Raw genomic sequence first — 17043 nt, 5'->3', positions numbered from 1 at the left:
TTTTATGCTTTCAAATAATATTCCTTCTGGACTTGACACAAGTGATAGTGACTTATCCAGTAGGCCATGGTTAAATGAAAAATTTACTGGCATCTCTGTATAATCAAACTCGGAAGACATATCCTGGCCAGGGTAGATGTAATGATTATAAATTATTGTCTTTGGGGTTGGGTAATTCCCAAAGTATAGTGAATTCTATATATTAAAGTGTATTTGTGTCTTAATATTTGATATATGTTTATATGTTCATATGTATAATATATATATATATATATATATATATATATATATATATATATATATATATATATATTATATATATATATATATATATATACTATACAAATTTATGTATAATATATATATATATAATATATATATGTATATATACTCTATATATGTATGTATATTATACATATATATATATATACATACATACATGTATTCTTGGTAGTAAGCAGATAAACAGTCAATCAACTACGACCGTAATAGGTCGCCATTTCCTGCGTTACGTGTTGCTCTTGGTCGTAGTGTGACTTATACTGTAGGTCTTAAATTGACTTTGAATGGAGCCAGAACTTTTTTTTCCTATAAAAAAAATTGTGTATTTTGTGCAAATATAAATGGTTTATTCGTCTAAATAAACATTCTAATGACAGAATTCACTTATTTATTTTGTGGCCCAACCACCCCTCTATAACAGTCTTCAAAAGTTCGGACAACTGTTGAATCAAATATCATACGGTTATTTCATCTTGACACAGCTTATCTCGGCTGATAACGATAAGGAGATAAAGAGACCGTGGTTTTATTAGTTGCACTTCGTGTGTTCAGTGGTCCAACCTGACACTTTACTAGACGTGGTGAAAATTGCTGTGCAGCTTTAAATCAACATCTGTGTAGTTCTGTCTCTTCATTCCGGCGTCTGTAACGAAAGATCAAGAAGAGGAGAAGGCAAGACGCTGTGCTTAACAACCAGCTGTCAAGTTAGGGAAATGTTTACACTCTTTTCTATCTAAAATGGAAGACGACGAATGATGTCTAGGTCTCGTCGGATTGTTCCAGCATTTCCGACACTGCCTCCTTGAAATTTGAAGAGAAGTATTATTTAACAACTGAAACATCGACCCGTTCCATATTTATATTGCAATGGTCTCGAATAAGTTCCAGAACTATGGCTGATTGGGAACCTGTAAACCTTAGGCCGACTGTAAATCCCTAGAGATAGGCTGACTGGAAATCCCGAGTACTGTGGCTGATCGTGAAATCCTAGAAACTGTGGCTGACTGCATTCACAGAACTGAAGTCGATTGCGAATCCCTAGAAGTGTGGCAAACTGGAATTCTGTAGGACTCTGGATGATAGTAAATATGAGATCAATGAGAAATAACATCAGTAATTGCAACAGCACCACGTCCTTTATTTACACCGAAGTGACTGAAAAACACGAGGCTCTGATTGTCGGCTTCACCTGGGCGTTGTTTTCTGGAGCACTCCTCTGAACAGAGGCTGACTGGACCTTCCTGTAACGGCGTCTGACTGTGAATCCCAGGTGCTGCGGCTGACTGTCGACACGCGATAACAAATAAATTGCAACCCTTGAACCTTTACAAAAAGAGAAACAGCAGGACTCCCAACCATGTCGCTTTCTTGGCTAATGCACAAACTGAGAGGAGAAGAAAGAGGCCACACGAACAGGCCAGTGGGAGTGGAACTTGAGCACCAGAGGAAAAGGGCTTCTTCTCACAGCAACGCTGTCGGTAAGGGATCAGATCATCGAAAAGGCCATTTCTCTTATATGTATATGTATTTTTTTACTAACAGGACCTCTTTGAGACTTGATGGTATCTAGCGGAGGTATTGATTCAATAAAAAAAATTACAAGCTTTCCAGGACTAACAGTCCCCATTGTTAAGTATCCGTCCTGTTAGTAATTGTATTAATGCACAGATAATTGTGTAAGTGACAAAGTTAATATATATATATATACTGTATAATATATATATATATATATATATATATATATATATATATATATAATATATATATATATATATATACAGTATATGTGTGTGTAGGCTATATATATATATGTATATATAATTATATACATAGGCCTATATGTATATTATATATATATATGTATATATAATTATATACATAGGCCTATATGTATATTATATATATATATATATATGTATATACATTTTATATATATACACTGTATATGTATATATATATATATATATATATATATATATATATATATATATATATATAAAAAACTTCGAAGGCGATTGATCTTGCACTCTGTTGTTTCAGATTTCCTCGCGGCCTTTCAGAATTTTTATATTTCATATCCCGTCATCATTCTCGTGTCATAAACTTTACTTTCGCACGCGCACACATTCAAATATTTATTGTTATATTTATTGTTACGCTGCGATGCAGACAGCCACCACGAAGTTATGTGGGGCGATGTCTCGTCTGCTACAAAACGAGTGTGTGTGTGTGTGTGTGTGTGTGAATTCAGAGGCGCACTAAATCCTTACGAATCCTACTGCAAGGCCTTGTCCAACTGGACAGGAGCGGCCTGCATACGACTGTATATGCTGTATGATGTCTCTCGGGCCTGGGTGTGTCCGTGCATTTGATTGGACCAGCCGTTGCGCTTCGAGCCTCGTCTGTGTCTTCTTTGTTTGGTAACAAAAGTGCTGAACCAAGTGTTAAATCGACTGGACAATGTTGCGCAATGCTAACTGCTTTCAAGGTCTCTATCACTGGAATCCTATAAACAGCCGTTTATTGGATTCCTCAGCCGCTTGGTAGACTACCATGTAAACAAAACATTAACCGCGATACCTTGGTAAAGAAAGCTGACGTCACCACCGGTGACAATGACGTCACAGGTATAAAAGAAGAAGAGAAGAATTGGAAGGCACGGCCAAACTGCGCACGCATTCCTGAAAGTTAAGTGACTGAGTTAAGAAATAGAATTTAAAGTAGGAAATATAATAATAGCCATTTTACCTCCGGTGCAGGAAATCGTCATGATTTGTGTGGAACTATAACGAGATTTTGCGTCGCACTGAGGTGTTGTATACATGTAGTAAACTCAAACAAAAAAATGCGATTTTTAATAGTTCCGAAGTTGTGATTGTTTTGCCTAACCCAACGTTCGTACAATCTCTCTCTCTCTCTCTCTCTCTCTCTCTCTCTCTCTCTCTCTCTCTCTCTCTCTCTCTCTCTCTAACACACACACAACACACACACACACACATTTATATATATATATATATATATATATATATATATATATATATATATATATATATATATATATATATATGTGTGTGTGTGTGTGTGTGTGTGTGTGTGTGTGTGTGTGTATCCTCATTTTTCAAAGGGTTGCCACCTGTCATTTAGAAACTAGATGTATACATAATCATTACTTTCCTTTCGAATGAGTGGTTCCGATCCTCAGGAAATGTTTTAGGATGCAGTTGCTAGCCCCTCACACCTTCACACAGGCTGCGGAACATCACAGTCGACTAATTTCCATATGCGTGACACTGCTCAGGGTGAGAAGAGAGAAATATTAATTTGAGATTTATCTATTTATCTTATTTTGTTAAGTGTCCTAATTCGTTAACGCTGTCATCCTAAGACATCCCTGAATATTGACCCACTGGCTTAGGTTGCCAGCGAGAGCACATTTCAAACAGTTCGTAGATATTATTAACCTTGAAAGGGAGTAATTAACTGGCCGACGTTCAACTGTAATCTGGAGTTGTAAACATTAAGAGCAATGCATTATAAAGCGAGGTCTCTGGTGAAATGATTGACACAGTTGAGTTGGAGGATTTTGACCTTTTTTCGGTGAAAATACAAATAATACGTGATTTAAACAGAAGTATCAGTATAAATTTACCAACAGAGAGACAGGGCACAGGAGGCATGAAGGCAGCAACTTAACCCCAAAATACTTGCGCATGCGCGTTTGTGTGTGTGTGTGTGTGTGTGTGCGTGTTTGTATGTAAGGGTAAATGCTTAGTAACTGAACGTGTCGCAATGCATAGGAATGTTAATAATGGCGTCTAATTGATGTTTTCCACATTCTGCAGGTCAAAGCTTAGGGAAGTTATGACTTCGGGATGCGAGGTTTGCGAGAACACCCTGAATGAGGAAAATATGTGACATAACGCCTTACATGATAATTCGCCGATTGATTTGTTTCTGTAACCTGGCGTTGTAACGATTATGGTTATCACCACCGGAAATACGTGCATGATTATGAAATATCTGGATTAAAGACAATAAATCGATTATTCAATAACAGTGATATATTAATCTTCGGAGAATTATTCACTCAATCCGTATGTATATATATATATATATATATATATATATATATATATATATATATATATATATATATATATATATATTTTAATTGATAAACACGGGCTGCAGAGGTGGAGAAATAAGACTCTCATTTGATTGTTCTGGAGTTATGTAACAGTATATACAAATGCAAGTATATACCTGTTTGTTATTGAGTATATCCCTCCATGTACTTTGCTGTGTACTCATTTAATAACCATTGCCTCCACTTCCTCGAAGGCACGATCTGTAACATTACGTTTCTGGCGAACCGATACAGTCAATGGACAATCTGAAATACCAGGAAAAGAAAATATGCCCTAATCTAATCTTTCTTATCCAATTATGACTCAGTAATCTTTTAGCCTATCCTTAAAAGATCACGAAGCCATGCTCAAACGCACTGACACACACACACAAAATAATATATATATATACATGTATACAGAGATATATGTGTATGTATGTATGTATGTATATATATACATACATACATTTATATACTGTATGTATATGTGTGTGTAAATGCTTATTCATAGACAACGACACAGAAAGAACGGGAAGTGCAAAACTGTCGGTTGAGAAAAAGGGTCGTGGATGGAGTTTGGAGTGGCTGATGTTTGCTGACGATGGTGTTGAGTGGTGATAGTGAAGAGATCCCAAAGCTGGTAAAAGTGAGAAAGGTTTTCTTTTAAAGTGCCGAAAGCTGTAAGTTACAAGAGTAAAGAAATGGGGGGCGGGGGGAGGAGGATCCCATGAAGATGAAGAATTGAACATTAGTTTGGATGGTTGGCTCACTAATTCATTTGGCAGTGATGAATGAGATTAAGATAAAGAATTAAGTGCATTACAGGATACTTGAGGCAAGGGAGAGAGCAAGATATCTGCCAGAGGCTTAGCATACAAAAGGAATATCAGCGTTACAAAAAGTTGAATTCTTAAAGAACTGACTTTCGAGTCTACTCTCCTTCATAGAAATGAAGTGTGGATGGAGAAATGTGAGCGAGAGGGAACTGGCAGACACTTCTGAGGCGAAATGTGTTTGTTCTGTATGTGGAGTGGAATGATGGGCCCGTGTTTTGGGATAGTTTGGTCACACGTAGTAAGGATAACAATAGACTGGTGATAAGTGGGTAATCCAGAAGTGTTGAAAAAGAAAAAGAGGACGGAGACAGAGAAAGTACTGGCTGCATTGATTTGGTAGAAGTACTGGAACGCAAAGCTATGAATCCAGACAGCAACTAGTGTTGCAGAGATAATCTCAAGTCAAGTTAGTTTATCTTGAACTATCTGTCTATCTATCTGCCTGTCTATCTATCTATCTATTTAACTACCTATCTAGCTGTCTGTCTCTCTATTTGTCACTGAGTCTATCAAAATACAGAAAGCAACTAATGTTGCAGAGATAGTCTCAAGTCAGGTTAGTTTATCTTGAACTATCTATCTATTTGTCTGTCTACCTACCTATTTAACTACCTACCTAGCTGTCTGTCGATCTACGTGTCACTGTGTCTATCAAAATACAGTGTGTTTGTACTTTCGCTCCATCGTCTGTCCACTAATATGCCCATCTGCTTACTTGCCTTCGTGTATCGACCATCTTCCAGACGAGTACCCCGCGACACTAGTACGCTCAGACGCCAGAAAGAGATCAGTGGATATTGCGAAAGTTCATGACGTCAGAACATTGAGACCCCAAAGTCATTCTCCGGCCATCGATGTCAGGAATACTAACGCGGCTGTGAATGCGAACACAATGCATTCCAGAGGCGCTTCTAGATCGAAGAGGTGGGTTGAATTCCACGTGTGTACCTTTGTGTGAGATTGTCAAGCTAGAAATGCATAAGTAATCGGGTCCTCTTTCGCGTGATAGATGGCAATATGCTGTAAATACCTGTCACGAGGAGAGAGGCAAGTATTTGGATATTGGACCACATGCATAAGTAACAGAGCCTTCTGTCGTGTGAGAGGTTAATTTTGTATCGAAAATAACAGTTTGTTGATAGAAATGCTTGATGGATATTGACTGGTTTTGAACTTGTTATTGACTAAGGACCTTAGAAAATCCCTGTTTATAGCTAACTATACAAGTGCTTTCACCAAATAAATGAATGAATAAATGAACAGTTTCATATCCGGGTCACCTGGCTGCTCCAGCGTATCCGGCCTGGCCACTGGACGGATGTACGTCGCCTTGTACGACTACGACGCCAGAACGGATCAGGATCTCAGCTTCAGAAGATGCGAGCATCTGGAGGTTAGTGCATGATCAAGTCCTGGCGAGATTTAGATTACGACCCTGTAACAATTCACCTTGTGTGTTAGTAACTGATCTATATTTTTATCTATTCATCTACTGATTTACCTTTTTTCCTGATCTCTTCTTTCTGTATTTCCCGTTACCTTCTGTACCTTCCTTCAAATGAACATCATATTCTTTGGAAGCTTGTATTTCGAGTCAGTGTCCCCTGTATTAGCCTACGTATACCTTAGTTTTACCAGACCACTGAGCTGATTAACAGCTTTCCTAGGGCTGGCCCGAAGGATTAGACTTATTTTACGTGGCAAAGAACCAACTGGTTACTTAGCAACGGGACCTACAGCTTATTGTGGAATCCGAACCACATTATAGCGAGGAATGAATTTCTATCACCAGAAATAAATTCCTCTAACTCTTCATCAGCCGGCCGGGGAATTGAACTCCGGCCCATCGAGTGACAGTCCGCAGCTCTACCGGCTCACCCAACAAAGAGCTAAAGTGTCCCCTGTAGGCTTGTCCCATACGAATAGGGGTTTAAATTCTGAACAACAATGATAATAATCTGCTTAGATGGGAAATGAGGTTTAGTTTCCCGGATGAAGAGGAAAACCGAGATGCGGAAGTGTTTAGCTTTACGGCTGACGATGTATTTTGCGTAAATTTGTTGCTTTTGAAGATGAAAAAGGTGAGGAAAATACTGTTATACAAAACCTTAAACTTTATTCCTGAATGAAGAAATGTTAATTTGCCGTTACACCTAACAAGACCGGGCATAAATACAGATAAAAACTATAGGGGTTTAATTGTCTCTTAATGGCTGTTGGAAAATTTTGGAAATAGCTGCGATGATTTAATTCTGTCGATTTATCTTCACTCTTCCAGTGTAGCTTGGGCTAGCTTTCCTTAGTCCATAAATTTTCATTTTATTTCTTGGTTCTTATAGCCTTTCAAAGCCACCATTTCCTAATAGAGGCTTTAGTGACACTTCAGCGCTTGAAACACAAGTTGGGATATAACTGCTGTCTTGCTCTCTTGTTTTCGTTTTCCCAGAGTCGCCCCTGTCGAATCTATATCTGTAGTCCGCATAGTTCGGTGGTCATCGACCTCGTTGCAACAACAAATGACCAGAGTTATGTCCCACGCGACTGAAACTTCTTTGAACTCGCTCTCTGGAAAATCTATTGTGTACACGTTGACCTTTCTGATGAAATATTACGTGGTGGTTATTCGACTGTGGTAGGTCATGACAGGGTTTTCATTTCTCGTTATAATGTTGTTCGGATTCCACAATAAGCTGTAGGTCCCGTTGCTAGGTAACCAATTGATTCTTAGCCACGTAAAATAATCCTTCGGGCCAGCCCTAGGAGAGCTGTTAATCAGCTCAGTGGTCTGGTTAAACTAAGGTATCCTTAACTTTTTTTTGAGAAGGGCCTGGGGTTAGCAACCTCATTCCAAAAAGATTTACCGAGAATCGGAAGGCTGCTGATAGCTCCTGTAATCAGCCCTCTAAGAAGAAAAAGTTGACAGTGGAATAAAATGTTTGATGTTTAATCATTTCACTTCGCAGGTCCTGGAAGCGTCGTCAAACGACTGGTGGCTGGCGAAGAGTCACGTGACTGGGCTTCAGGGCTTCATCCCGGCTAATTACGTCGCCCAGCTGAAGAGCATCGAGGCAGAAGAGTGAGTCCTTTGTCCTTTTTATTAAATATCAGTGAACTTAAATGATCTCACTTTCCATTTTCATGATCTCCAAAGATTTCCCAGAGAGAATCTGCGATCTGGTCCCTTGGGGGCAACGGGCTTTCCCAGATATTTTCAAGAACTTAGTTTCTCGTTAGCCTTATGCCTGATATACTTGAGCGATTGAAAGTTAAACAGACACTTACGAAAAACGGGGAAATCAGACATTTTGGAAGGAAATGGACTTTTAACACTTTATAAACTCGCCAATTTGCATGATTCAAGTCAAGTTAAGTATACCTTAGTTCATCCAGACCAGATCTTCCACATTCGCTGCATTATGCTCATAAGCTATTTTATTCACAGTTTGTGTATCATACATATACATATCTATTTGTGTATATATATGTATATATATATAAATATATATTATATATATATATATATATATATATATATATATATATATATATATTTATATTTATATATACATATATATATATATATATATATATATATATATATATATATATATATATATATATATATATATACATACACATAAATTCTTTCTCTCTTTCATTATCTCTTCTCTTTTTAAGGTGGTACTTCGGCAGCATCAGGAGAGCCGAGGCTGAAAGACGTTTGATGTTCCACGAAAACGACCACGGGAGTTTCCTCATTCGAGATTCAGAGAGCAGGAAGAATGAATTCTCCCTCTCAGGTGAGAGTAGGTTATTGAGCATTACAGCGATTTATCCTGCATGAATGTCTTCCACATTCCTCTGCATTCAGCCTTCAGCTAACCCTGTGCGCTTCGTAAGTAAGTATACCTTAGTTTCACCAGACCACTGAGCTGATTAACAGCTCTCCTAGGGCTGGCCCGAAGGATTAGACTTATTTTACGTGGCTTCTAAGAACCATTTGGTTACTTAGCAACGGGACCTACAGCTTATTGTGGAATCTTCGTAAAGTTGTGAGGTGGGTGATGGTGCTTTCTTTTTGGGTGACAACAGCAAGAAGAGCCATTGTGACGAAAAATCATCGACATGTGATCGTGGGTAGAAATAAATTCATTTTAGGCGTCTTGAAGAGTAAGCTATGAAAAGCCTCGTTGGAAAACTTCCTGTCGTCGGAGAATGTGTCGTAGTTGCTGCATGGCTCTACATACTTTATTTTTTCCTAGCACTATATAGGCATTTCTCAAAATTCGGCTGAAGGGGCTTTCTCGAAGAAGGCTTTATGAAATCTGTAAAGATAGTTAGCTACGCATAATTTCTCTTACATTAGAATCTATTGTAAAATTCTCATTTTCATTTCTTGTACCATTTCCTTCCATGTTTGGCGCCCACGCTTTTAGTTTTGTAGACATGATTAATTGTAAGAAAATCCTGGAGTGCCTCAATAGATTCATTTTTCACTTTTTAGTGCATTTTGATAAAAGCATGTTTAAAATTTTTTTTTTTTATTTACAATTCAGCTGCAAATCTTATACCTGAAAAAAAACTCTCAGGGCCTCCAAAGATAGCTAGCCTCAAATTCTGGTGTGCCTCAACAGATTTATTTTTCACTTTTTAGTGCATTTTAATAAAAGCGTGTTTAAAAATTTTTTCATATTTTTTTATTTAAAATTCAGCTGCAGATCTTATACCTACAAAAAAAAGCCTCTCAGAGCCTCCAAAGATAGCTAGCCTCAAAATCATAAAAAAAACTCTATGATAGTTTGCCTCACACTTAAAAAAACTTCCAAGAACAGTTAGCATTACAGCCTAGGAAAAACATCACAAAAATACTCAGCTTCACACAAGCATTTCTCTTCCTAAATTCAACTGCACATTCAATACCTTTCTAAAGAGAACTTCCCAGCCCCTAAAGGTGGTTAACTCCTGACATCTTCTTCTTCTTCTTGCAGTGAGAGATGGCGACAAAGTGCGGCACTACAGAGTCCGACCCAGAGACCACGGAGGGTTCTTCATCACGAGGAGGGATCCCTTTTCCTCCCTCCACGATCTCGTCGATTTCTACAGGAAGGACGCTGCGGGATTGTGCACCAGGCTCAACAGGCCTTGTGCTAGGGTTAGATTTTTGTCTGTTTGTCCGTGGAAGCTTCGTAAGCTGATGGATGTTTGCAGCTTTGGAATGTAGATTAGGCTAAATTTAACTCTCTCCTCTCGTGCTTCATGCACACACACACATATATGTATATGTGTGTCCTACATTTAGCAACTCTTCAAAATGCTCATTAAATCGAAATACAACAGAGCTGCATTCTCTTCAGCAAGTAGCTCTCTCTCTCTCTCTCTCTCTCTCTCTCTCTCTCTCTCTCTCTCTCTCTCTCTCTATATATATATATATATATATATATATATATATATATATATATATATATATATACATATATACATATACATATACTGTACAATGTACAGTATATGTATATGTATATATATATACATATACATATATCTGGATTCTTACATGTGTGAATGTATTTCAGTACAAGAATACAAGCTACCGTATCGATATTCAGGATGTCATTCACACCATAACAAGAACGGAATTACGAAGATGTCATAAAGTCTTTATCCAGTTATGAAAACTGAGTAAATACTATAATTAGGTTTAATCTATGTCAGGTGGTAAGGGTAAATAGACACTTATTCATAAACACGTTATATAGACTTACATCCTACGGCTACGAAGCCCATGACAAATATATGTGATGGATTCTCATCGGCGTCTTTTGCAGCTGGACAAACCTGACACCGTCGGGCTATCTTACAACACGTGGGACACCTGGGAGATTCCGAGGGACCAGATCATAATGAAAAGGTTCCTGGGGTCAGGACATTTCGGGGAGGTTTATGAAGGACGATGGAACAAGACTGTGCCAGTAGCTGTGAAGACTCTAAGAGCAGGTAATTTTTCCTTTTCTTTCTGTTTATTGGCCGCAGTTGGTTCGTAGCCGTGAGTGTGAGGAACAGTTTTCTTGATACCTAGGCATTGAGATAATGCAGGGCCAAGTGCAAAAGTTCACTCTTGTTTGTCAGTGGTAAGTGAGATCCTTTTCATTTGTTGCACATGATCTGTGACAGTTATGTAAACACTTAGGTATAAGGGTCAGTTTGTTTCTTACTTGGTCACTGAGATAAGAACAAGTCATTTGCAAAAGGTGCCGAGAGCAATGTAAACTCTCTTAATACCTTCATGAACACTGATCTGTTAAATAAGCCTACTTTAGGTACCTTGTGTCCTTAATAGGAAAAATGCACGCCGACGAATTCCTCGCCGAGGCTCAGTTCTTGAAGAAATTACGTCATGCAAAACTGTTACAGCTCTATGGCGTGTGCACAAGAGATGAGCCCGTGTTCATTATCACAGAACTAATGCAGAATGGGGCGTTGCTTGATTATTTAAGGGGTAAGTTGTACAGTGTTCATTTCCATGAGACTGAACTTGCTTCATGCTTTTAAGGAACGTTACCTTTTTTATAGAATTTCCTTTTTCTGCTTTCAGATCCCTTTCGTTTTCAGTTCTGTATAATTTGATATCTCTCACAAGTTTGAACTGAATGTCTTAATCAAGTAGTGTTCATAACTCTTACGTCAGTTTTTCTGTGGCTTTATCTTGTCAAACCTCGATCATCAGATGGGTCATTAATGTAGCAATGCTTATAATGGCAGGTCTTGGAAGAGGGATGGTACTAGAAGACCAAGTCTACATAGGAGCCCAAGTAGCAGCTGGGATGGAATACTTGGAAGCAGAGAACTACATCCACAGAGATTTGGCAGCTAGGAATGTCTTGGTCGGCAAAAATCATATCGTCAAAGTGGCAGATTTCGGTTTGTCGAGACTCGTCAAGGCAAGTACTATACTGTGGTATGATTATAGATGTAATTATTAAACGAAATAGATATAAAACCGCGTTGTAAGAATGAAACAGGCACTTAATTGGACCCTGAATATTTGATTTTGGTCTTCGTTCAGTTTTACATAACCGTAGACCTTACCTTTCTCATCTGACTCCGGGTAAGCCTAAGCGTTTCTCACTCATCCAGCCTTGAGAACCCTCTCTAAACTTTCCTCTTTAGTTTGTAACTTAAGCTGTATTTTCTGTTTAACAAATTATAATAAAACGAAAGTTAGAACGCTTTATTATAACCCTCGACGTAGGCTTATCTGTTTCTGAAAAACGACAGACCATAAAAATAAATAAAGAATCGAACTTGAATAGGGCTGCACGAGTTTTTCACCGCGACATTATGTTAGCTTTTGCGCCTAATGGTGTCATGACCTATAAGTTTTATGAAGTCTCAACTGGAAAGGAATGAAGCATCTGAGCAAGTCTTGATGTTGTCTTTGTCAGGAAGAAGAATACCAGGCACAGGAGGGGGCTAAATTCCCTATCAAGTGGACGGCTCCTGAAGCTCTGAACTACAACAAATTCACCACCAAATCCGACGTTTGGTCCTTCGGCGTCCTCATGATGGAGATCATGACTTTTGGTGCAGTTCCTTATCCTGGTGAGTGATTAGACCTGTAACTCTCGTTTTTGATGGGCTGTACAATACTCCCACCAACTGTCCTGGTCTGATATATTTTTTTTTTTAACTTAAATTCGTTTCATTGTCTTTAATTGGCTATAGCTTGTGCTTTTAGGGGCCCCTTTCTAATTTTTTCCTGTTTTTAACTGCCTTTGATGCGTTGCACATTGCTTCCAGTTGCCCTGTCCTGGTATTTCCATTCTATTTTAATTTTTTTTATGTCTGTTTTTTTTTTTATACTGAAATACAGAAGGCCTGCTTGCCTTCATAAACAAGTCTATGAACTGTAAATATGTCTGCTAACGAAAAGTATTTGCATGCTCCAGGCCATAATCATGTTCAATATATTCCAAAATTCTGGTTGGCCCATTCGATAAATTTATGTTACTCTCAAGTAGATTGTACCATTAAACTCGTCGGACGATTTGTGAAAGATTTGTAAACCAAACATTTGCCATGATTCCCTTGATCCCCTAATTTCTTTATAATAAAAGATGACAAAAAATCTTCTGTTGTATCCGCAAGAGCAGCCAAGCTTTTTAAATGCTGTAAAGAGCTTCATTCAGTAGTGTTCGAAGGAATGCCAGCAGTAATGACTTCGACCTCCCAATTTTAAAGGTATGCATGGTTAACCTCCCAACTCCCCCCGGCTTAGGTTAGGGAAGGTTTTGTAAGTAGCACTAGCATAATACTCGTATCACTCCTCTGACTTTTATCTCTGATGACTCACCCCTTTTTTTATGTTTCACTCGTTTGATACTCACCCTCTGCATTAGCTATGGCGACGAGTGAATTACATGAGTTAGGCCGTCGGATTACTGAATTTTCCTTCGACACAATACTCACGATTGCGCGAATCTTCTATTCTGCTCTGTGGCACTGGTGAAGTTAAATGAGAAGCTGGTGACGTATTTGACGGCATAACTTGCGTGAACACCGAAGGTTCAAAGCAAGGGTCCTTGTGAACGCCTTGAGCGATATGCTGATGGAACAGCAGTAGATTTTCTTTATGACATTCGTTTATATTGTTACTTATCCCATTCATAACAAACAATCGTCTCCTTCACATTTCCCCGTAGGAATGACGAACGCCGAAGTTGCCGACCAGATAGAGAAGGGATACCGGATGCCACAGCCTCCCACTTGCCCGAAGAACATGTACAACATCATGCTCGAGACTTGGGCCAAGGACCCAAACAAGAGGCCGACGTTCTCCACTCTGAGGTGGAAACTGGAGGACTACTTCACCCTCGATGACTCCGACTATAGGGATGCTGACCAAGTTCCTTGAGACGCATGGAAGACTGTCATGGAAAAAAAATACATGATTTTTTAAAATATTAATCATTTGATTAGGTCGAAAAATGTATATGATTTATTTTTTGTAAATATTGATCATTCGGTTATGGTACGCCAACCGAGTTGCTTCAGGTGTGTGAAAGATTTTGTGTCACTGAAAGAGAAATGTTTGTTCTAATGTTTATGAAGTGATCACGTCGTTCTGTTATTTGTTTTGGGTGAAGGCAGCGAATGTTCATTATACGGTTTTGTAAACAGTGACCCTTTTGTTGTGTCGTCACTTCACTGCTTTTATCGTCAGAATTCTTTATATTGCAACACTGAAAACTGACAAACAATTCACACGATTTTTGTAAATATTGGTCAGGCTGGTTAAAACAATTTCTCATTTGTTTTGCAGCGCTCCTTGAAATTCAAAATTAAATGCCTCCGTTTCATACGTAAGCACTCGTAGAAATGTGCGGTTGATGACGATGTTAATCAGTTGAGATAGCCGGCATTTTACGTTCTGTTGTATGTACTGAGTTTCTTACCTGTAAAGAGGAAAACCTTCTTATTAATACAAAGCACTTCATCCACAAATAATTCCCAGATATCCAGTCATCCTTTAGAGCATTTTTCTGTTAACCCGGAATTTACAGCATGCAAAGGAATTGTAAAGAATTGTTTTACAATTCTTGAGTAAATCCTGGTGTTTAGGAGTTGCCTAAAGCTCTCAAAGACTTCCATAAACTCCAACTGAAATCAACTGACGCTTATCTTTACTTCTGGTGAAATCAGCAGATAGGGGAAAGTCGTAACAAATAAGATTTGGTCCATAATTCATAGAGAAGTCTGTTTTTAAATGTAGTTAAATTGAAATGATAAATGATAAAAAATCTTTGAAAACTTGATGCGGGAACGAACAATGCCAATTTGTCTTAAGCTAGGGAATAACTGAAACTGCATCGTTCCTGTGAGCTTGTTAAACGCGCCATACTGATTTACAGGAATCTACTGAGCCTAGGATGTAAGTGACGCCTATATATATATATATATATATATATATATATATATATATATATATATATATATATATATATATATATATATATATATATATATATATATATATATACTTACATGTTCAAGTATGCAAATATAGTGCACATGTATGTATGAATGCGCAACAAATTAACAGCCAAACTCTTCTGAAACTTTATGTGGATGATGGAATAGCAATATATTCTAATGGTCCTTTTCAAACTCCTCATTTTGTAATAAGACCAGCCACCCTGGGGCTTGGATGGGCCCCCGGACAATGACGGCCCTAGAGTGATGGTGATATGTGGAGGTGAATCAGAATCCTGTTGTGGACCTATGAATTAGATTAAACCGGACTTATACTAGCATGGGCCCACACTAAGACTGTGAAGGGAATCAAAGGCCTTGTATAGACCTGTGGACTCAGCCGATCAACCGAGGCGATCTAGTGCTTCTTCTTTGTATTCAGCATAAGAGCCTTAGTTTTATGAAGGATCAAGATTTTGTGTAACTGGTGTTCATTAAATGGGGTGTGGTCTCTCGGTCCAAATATGGGTTAAATGATTTTTTTTTTAATTTAAACTTTTTTCCCCGAAAAGTATTACATGAGGATATTTAGGATGACTGAGTTCTTTTTTCTTTGGACGAATTAATTTTGCCTATTTATTTCCCCTCTGCTTGTATCCACGTATGCTTTTGAAAGACATGAAAAATATAAAAATTTTCATTATTCAGTGTCAGTAATTTTATTTTCCTGCGATTTCTCAAGCAAGCAGATTCAAGTACTTACTGGAAAAGCAACGACCTTCCATTGTTCGTATATAATAAACAGAATTTCTAACTTCCTCGTCATCACCGCCAACACTGAACGACCTAAAGGGCCTCTGTGAAATTCTTCCACCCATGTCTGCCCTGTGCTTCATCTTTCATATGCTCCACTCATCTACAGTTTTACTTCTTACTGTTCTTATCCAAATAAGTCTAAGTCTTCCGATTCAGCTGGTTCAACCCAGAGTTGTCTTTCTTCTACTTCTGATCTAATGATTAAAGATCTATTCCTCAGTTTGATTTATTTATCAGACAGTTGTTTCTCTTTAGTAGACACGCACACACACACATATATCAAATTAATCATAGCAACCACTGGTCATTCATAGGAAAAGCTTTATTTTTCCTGAGAATTAATATTTATGTCGCGCGAAACATTTATAAAATGATACTTCATAGATGGAGTGCAAGATTGACTTGTGAAAAATGTATCAATATTTTGTTATTATATGTAAGTTTATTATTAAAAATAAATTATTTTCAGCTTTGATAAACATTGTTGCTATAATATAATCTACAGATATTAATCTGTCAATTAATTTCACCACGGCTAGCGCGTTTAAAAGATCATGATTCCGTCTTGTATTTTGTTAACAAATAAAAAGATGGATTTAATGAAAATCCTATGAAATTAGAACTCATTTAGATGTAAGTATAGTTTGGCATTTATCTTTATTTTTGATGCATTAAATGCCTCTGTTCACCTTTTTGTTTGAGAGCTTGATGGAAGCATTCTTTGCAAAAGAAATTGTCTGATGTAGTGATATCAAAGAAATTTAATGTTTTAGATTGTAATTTTCGTGTAATTTTTGCTCATAGCCCTTTGTTAATTAATTCTTTATACTTTTTAAAAGATTTATTATTAATTTGGATAGATCTGTTTGGTTGATATAAAAATCCTTCATTTGATTTATTGCAACGGACAGTACAGCGCTTTACGATGTCAGTGATTGTTATGCTGCTTACCGAAGTGTTTGTATACAGTGTGGTTTCCCGTGTAGTGTTAGTGATTGTAATTAACATGAA

General features: G+C 37.7%; 1 protein-coding gene across 3 annotated transcripts; it reads left to right on the top strand.

Moving 5' to 3' along the window:
• The first annotated feature begins 812 nt into the window (after nucleotides 1-812).
• On the top strand, nucleotides 813-15923 carry LOC136826811 (tyrosine-protein kinase Src42A-like). Of its 3 annotated transcripts, none has more exons than XM_067084275.1 (11): nucleotides 813-1760; nucleotides 5991-6171; nucleotides 6541-6640; nucleotides 8211-8323; nucleotides 8926-9047; nucleotides 10236-10399; nucleotides 11073-11241; nucleotides 11585-11743; nucleotides 12007-12185; nucleotides 12690-12846; nucleotides 13947-15923. In XM_067084275.1, the coding sequence occupies exons 1-11, from the start codon at nucleotides 1640-1642 to the stop codon at nucleotides 14156-14158; spliced, it is 1677 nt and encodes a 558-aa protein (XP_066940376.1). In that variant the 5' UTR covers nucleotides 813-1639; the 3' UTR covers nucleotides 14159-15923. The 3 variants fall into 3 exon arrangements, with proteins under 3 accessions (XP_066940376.1, XP_066940359.1, XP_066940367.1); XM_067084258.1 differs by having other exon boundaries at nucleotides 6511-6640; XM_067084266.1 differs by having other exon boundaries at nucleotides 1213-1760; nucleotides 6511-6640; nucleotides 12007-12189; nucleotides 12694-12846.
• The last annotated feature ends 1120 nt before the right edge of the window (nucleotides 15924-17043 follow it).

Source organism: Macrobrachium rosenbergii, chromosome 3 (genome assembly GCF_040412425.1).
Source record: "Macrobrachium rosenbergii isolate ZJJX-2024 chromosome 3, ASM4041242v1, whole genome shotgun sequence".
Lineage (NCBI taxonomy): Eukaryota > Metazoa > Arthropoda > Malacostraca > Decapoda > Palaemonidae > Macrobrachium > Macrobrachium rosenbergii.
The sequence above is the reverse complement of the archived record's forward strand: the minus strand, read 5'-3'. Positions and strand labels throughout refer to the sequence as shown.

What these genes read in the sequence shown, in the direction of transcription:
- LOC136826811 (XM_067084258.1), top strand. Translation starts at nt 1,640, where the DNA reads ATGTCGCTTTCTTGGCTAATGCACAAACTGAGAGGAGAAGAAAGAGGC. An exon ending in GAATGAATTCTCCCTCTCAG is followed by an intron (nt 9,048 to 10,235) that starts GTGAGAGTAGGT and finishes TTCTTCTTGCAG; the next exon opens with TGAGAGATGGCGACAAAGTG. An exon ending in TCAACAGGCCTTGTGCTAGG is followed by an intron (nt 10,400 to 11,072) that starts GTTAGATTTTTG and finishes CGTCTTTTGCAG; the next exon opens with CTGGACAAACCTGACACCGT.